Here is a 6000-nt window from a genome sequence, read left to right as displayed (position 1 = left end):
AGCCCTGTGTCTCTCACCAGAAAGAACTCCCTCTCCATGACTAGTCTCCAAATCCCAGTGGGTTTCTATTTTTTTTCCATGAGGTAATTGATAGAGTAGTATATTAAAATGATAGCACATTTCTATTGTAAGCTTGCATCTCAAAAAAAAAATATACTTCCCCACTACTTTGATCTTTGGCCTAGGGTTTTCCACAATTTTACTTAAGCTAACTATCAGAGGGCACATACAACTTTGAGTAGTTGTTGAGAGACATCCACAAAATAAATTTTGCTTACTTCTGGTACCAAGAAATGAAGAGAAAAAAAAATGTAGTGTAAAGGCACCAGATATATGTGTGATAGAGTCCTTCTGAATAGTTCAATATTAAAATTTATTTAATTATTTGTGTTTTATAGAGACACAGAGGCCTTGAAAGATGTGCTGGAAATATTTAGTAACACTGGTTCTCTCTTCTTGGAGCAGTGTCTCTTTTCTTCTGTCATTCTTAACTATGTATGCAGCAACGTGTTCCAGGTCTTATGCAGAAAGCAATCCTAATTTCAGTCTCAAGGCATTGATTTTTACATCGACCATTACTCCTTCTGCACTCTCTCCTCAAATCCAAACTACCATACTCAGGATATCTCTTTCTGGCTGTAAGAAGGAAAGAATGACTGGAATTAGCAAGCTAGCTATGAAATATCCGTTTTTTTTTTAAAGTAGACAGTCCCAGAAGAAAAAAATCACAGAGTGAAAATTTTCACCTGCTGGGGAAAATTTAAGTGAGTTTACTCTCCCTTTGTGCAAGGAACATCCTAGAAGTTAGAAAATGTCTTGGATTCAAGCTGAGTGTTCTGACTGTTGCCTTACAAGTGACTGGACAGAAACTCAAGTACAGTCCCCAAAGTCAAGTATAAAAACATGATCATAACTTATCATCTGTCAGGATCTGTCTCTGCACTCATCCTAATGCATTTATTTTGGGGGCCCTTTTCCTGCTCTCTCAAACATTATCTAACCGGCATATCATGCCTTGTGAATTCTACTTCCAGCAATTTTGGCTACAGGTTGATTTCACTTTTCAAAAGTATTGAGAGATAGGCAATTCTTTTTTTGTAGGGGGGTACTGGGGACTGAACTCAGGGGTACTCGGCCACTAAGCCACATCCCCAGCTTTATTTTGTATTTTATTTAGAGATAGGGTCTCACTGAGTTGCTTAGGGCCTCTCCATTGCTGAGGCTGGCTTTGAACTCCTGATTCTCCTGTCAGCCTCCCAAGCCACTGGGATTACAGGTGTATACCACCGTACCTGGCCCTTGAGAGATAGGCAATTCTAAGAGATTCATCTACATTCTCATAACAATCCTGTATATTTTTGGATTTATTTTCCTGAAGAAGTAATCTAACCTAGATTTATACCTAAGGATAGCTGTGATAAACAAACAAAAAATGGGAGCAACTGGATGACATAGCCATAATTGGTCATTACATTATTTCTAAAATTATCATTGTATTGTTCCTTTTTCTTACTTCACCAAACTGTTTCTGAAATTGAAGTGATTTAAAAATGATTTCTCCCAATCATGTTTTATGTTGCTACAACTCTTGATTACAAACGAACTCACTATGGACAGGAGACCAAATTCAGCTGGCTTCCTGTTCTGGTGAATGATTTGATTGACAATCACTTATTAACATATCATTGTACAACTACTTTTGCATTACACTGATATAGTTAAGATAAAATCTAAAATTCATAAAACCTAAAATATTTATTATGCTCTTTATTTCTAGCACAATGATTGCTAACCCCTGGTTCTCTCCTCACATTCTTCTCTTCATTGATTATGAAAAATTAGTAAGGAATTTGTTGGTGAAGTCATGAGTACATTCTGATGATACTAGAAAAACTGTCACATAGATTGGTCTTTCTTATATCAAAAGAAGCAAAATTAAAACTAGTGTCTTGTAAATGTGCTCTATGTACTCTCTATCTATAGATAGTGTATACACACATAGGGTCTATATATATATATATATATATATATATATATATATATACACATATATATATATGTACATATACATATATATGCATTTGTGTATATATATATATATAGTGCTGTTTGTGTGTTTGTGTTTGTGTGTGTGTGTATGTGTGTGTGTGAACTGCAAGATACCATTCTCCTGGTTGTACATGAGGTGGAGTTCCACTGGTTGTGTATTCATATATGAACATAGGAAAGGTATGTCTTATTCATTCTACTGTCTTCCCTCCCTTCATCCTTCTTTGTCTAATCCAAAGATAAACACACACTCTATACCAGGCTCTAAGGCAGTGTTTCTCACTGTAAGAAACATTGACCTTTTGAGTTGGACAATTCTTTGTCCTGGGGGGCTGTCCTGAAATTGCAGGGTATTTAGCAGCATCCTTGTCTTCTACCCAGTAGATGCCAGTAATACCAGTTGTGACAATCTGAAAGGCCTCCAGACATTGCCTAATGTCTCCTTGGATGCAAAATCACTCCTCACTGAGAGACATTGATCCAGCGATACTGTGAAAAGCCAAATGAATAAATACTGTCTTTGTCTACAAACATAGGGCTCAAATACCACATTTTCTCTAGTTCTGCTGAGGACTTAAAGAAAGTAATCTCACTCTCTGTTTCTCATACAACTTCGTATGTATCATTCACAAGTAATTGATAACATTTTATAACATTCTAATGTGTCAGAATTTATTTAATATTATATGAAGTACCACTTAATATATAATCTGGAATGGGGTGAACTGTTTTAACCTACAATTTCTTTTTTATTTTTATTCACCTGCTTCCCCATTCTTTAGGTTAGCAATAATCTCATTGGATTTGGGGGGGCGGGAATCATGTCTTTTTTTTTTTAAAGAGAGAGTGAGAGAGAGGTAGAGAGAGAGAGAGAATTTTAATATTTATTTTTTAGTATTTGGCGGACACAACATCTTTTGTTTGTATGTGGTGCTGAGTATTGAACCCGGGCCGCACGCATGCCAGGCGAGCGCACTACCGCTTGAGCCACATCCCCAGCCCCTCATGTCTTTTTTTAAGTGCAAAAATATACTATCTCATATTCAAAGTGCATGACAGATTCAAAGTGCATGACAGATTCAAAGAGAAGTGGGCATTGACAATAACACAGTTTTCAATTTGCAGACAAAGTGAAAGAAACATGACAGTGGCACAATATTCTAGTTCTAGACTTTCTGTGTATGAAAAAGATAAATTATTTTAATGGAAATTGCATTGCTTTGAAAATTTAAGGACTTCTATCTAGATATCTTTTCATCTGAAAAAAGAATTTTGTAAGTTTTTTCTGTCTGTCTGTTCTTACACCTCAGTGTTGGAGGGGAACTTTCACCATCTACAAGAATGAGGGTGAAATGTAAAACTAACTGAGACACTCTGACAGGGTTCATCGATAGAGTTGTTTTTACTCAGTTTAGTTCAACTGTCATGTGTTGGTGAGCTACAAGGTGAAAGGATCCTAATTGCTTTATTAAGGTTTTTAGTTTCTATAATCCATGTCATGCCTCTTCTAAACTTGAGGAGAAAAAATAAATAAATATATATATATATATATATATATATATATATATATATATATATATATATAAACTTTTTGGCTTTTGATTTTTTTTAGTTTGGAGATTTCTTTTTTTTTTCATATAAAAGTTACCATTTAATGTCATTCAGCCAGTAAAGAAATTTAATTATAGAATATTTAAAATAATAAGCAATGAAAATATAAATCATGTGATAAGGAGTAATAAAACATGTAATAAAAATATGTTATTTAAGTGGATAATTTTTCTTTTTAAGTGCAGCTCAGATTTTAATAGACTTGCTTTTATTTATATGAAGTAATTATTGACATTGAAACAAGGATTGATTCTGAAAATTTTGAATTCTTCATTAAATATTACTTATGATATTCCTAAATAAAATATGAGAAACATAGCAAACTAAATTATATAATTTTTACCATAGCTTGTAATTGGCATTTCAAATAAAGTCAATATGAATGCCTGTTATGATGTTATACTTGGAGATTTTTATATTAGTACTAGTAGGAATTATATAAAAGTTTTTTCCATGTATATGCAAAATAAGTAGTAACTTTATTTTGAAAGTAAATTGCACTAAAATATATTAACAATGATGTTTGAATCTATGTCATTATAATATCTCCTAAGTGGGTTATAATTTTCTCAGTTTGCAAGGCATGTGTTTTTTATGTTTGCTAAATAAAGGCATAAATAATTTAAATTATTATTAAGAGTTTCTGAGTTGCATATTATAGGGAAAAGTAACAAAAATTAAAATGCTTTCTATAGTGATCTATTAACGTTAGCTATTATTAAAACAGAAGAAGAAAGTATTTATTATATGTTGAATGCTATCTGAATCTATCAAATGAATTTTGTCTCTAAATAAAGCTGGAAAAATCCAGACTAATAACTTGTATATATGCTATATTTTGGTGACAATTTTCAAACAATTTTTAATAATTTCTGAAAAAAGAAAAGGAAGTTATTCTGTTAACTAAATTAACTGTGTTACTCAAATTTCCTTGATGTTTGGTCTGTGTATAGAAGTTTTTCTACTTGCATTCTTTAAATAATAATTTGTCAGTTTTTAATGTGTGAAGTCTTAGATGGTCGTGTTGGATTTTGTGATATGAGAGAATGTACATTTATCACCTAGGCCTCTAATATGATTTCTGTTGGACTTGAAAAGTTCACTTAAGTTCTAAAAAGGGCTATTGTCATAGAGTGAGTAAATGGGTTCTGAAAGCATTGTCACCGCCACAAACAGGCTAGACTTGAGATAATCCTTCTACCTCAAGCTTTCTAACAGGAAGTGAGTAGAAACAATGATTTCTCTATCTCCAAGACTTACTTCATTTCTGGGCTATCAATGCTGTACATTAATTCAGAAGAAGAGAAGGTTGATCTAGTGTGAAGGGATAGTTTGGGGCGGGGGGAATTCTTACCAAAAATATATATCTTGAACACAAAGTATTTCTCAACATTCCTGCAAATTGTATCATTGGTTAAAGAAAAAGAAAAGGTAAATAGATCACAAACACTAAACTATTTACTCCCTTATCAGCTGATTATATTACATAACAATAGTATTTTTCCAGTGAGAATTAACATCTATCAAGTTTAAGTTATAGTGAAATATTACAGGATGAAAGTGAGGGAAGTGCTGCGATGATCATATATTTTTTTAGTTTGAAAATCATTTTGTATTTACAAGTAAGGTGCAAAGGCAAAAGGCCAGCTTCTCCTTATATCTCACTAACCATGGTAACATTCATCAAAATTAAGAAAGTATAATTGATATAATACTGTTAACAAAACATCATTTTATTCATGTTGCACTGGTTGTCTCACTACTGTTTTTTTTTTTTTTCTGTCTTAAAGTTTGCTCTCAAATACTGTATCAAATTTAGCGTAGCAGTCTTTTAAGCCCTACATTATCATCAAGCTTTTAAAATGAAACAATTGGTGTCTCCTGAAATTCATTAGTCTAAGTAAGCCCACAAATGTTTGCATATTACCTGGTAAAATTGTGACACAAAAGAGCAGAATTAAGAAAAAGAGATGAATCTTCATGGTAGAGAATTTCTTAGGAAGAAAGTATCAACAGTTCTTTTTTCAAGTCAGCTGTTTAAAAATAAGCAAACACAATACCCCTTTATTTATACAGTCTCCTGGGAAATGGTTTTAACTACTGAGGCTTATCAAAAGCAAGAACATTTGTATGCGTGGCTGAATAGTTCCATATTCAAAGAATGTGGTCACAAAAGTGTATCCTTAAAGTTTCTTCATAAAAATAAAACCTGAGTTACATTAAATAGACACAATATTTTAGGGATTTTATAGAAATGCTAAAAGAATCTGACCTTTAAATAGATGGCATATGTAGCACTAAATATTCTAATGCTCCTAAAGTTGTTGAATGTCTGAATCA

At 32.7% G+C, this 6000-nt stretch overlaps 1 protein-coding gene across 1 annotated transcript; it reads right to left on the bottom strand.

Moving 5' to 3' along the window:
* Nucleotides 1-487: 487 nt before the first annotated feature.
* Nucleotides 488-5642, bottom strand: LOC124102336 (beta-defensin 110-like). Its single transcript, XM_046458605.1, has 2 exons — nt 5588-5642; nt 488-636 (listed from the first exon to the last, which is right to left on the bottom strand). Exons 1-2 carry the CDS (start codon nt 5640-5642, stop codon nt 488-490), a joined length of 204 nt encoding a protein of 67 aa, XP_046314561.1.
* Nucleotides 5643-6000: the final 358 nt, after the last annotated feature.

Source organism: Marmota monax, unplaced genomic scaffold (assembly GCF_021218885.2).
Source record: "Marmota monax isolate L192 unplaced genomic scaffold, Marmota_monax_Labrador192_F-V1.1 WCK01_AAM20220418_F8-fsc00191, whole genome shotgun sequence".
Classification (NCBI taxonomy): domain Eukaryota; kingdom Metazoa; phylum Chordata; class Mammalia; order Rodentia; family Sciuridae; genus Marmota; species Marmota monax.
Note: the sequence above shows the minus strand (reverse complement) of the source record. Positions and strands in the feature narration are given on the sequence as shown.

Bases quoted from the DNA above. Each gene is read 5' to 3' on its own strand.
- LOC124102336 (XM_046458605.1), bottom strand. From the start codon at position 5,642: ATGAAGATTCATCTCTTTTTCTTAATTCTGCTCTTTTGTGTCACAATT. The intron at 637-5,587 runs GTAATATGCAAA...TCCTTCTTACAG, and splicing joins TTGTGTCACAATTTTACCAG to CCAGAAAGAGATATCCTGAG.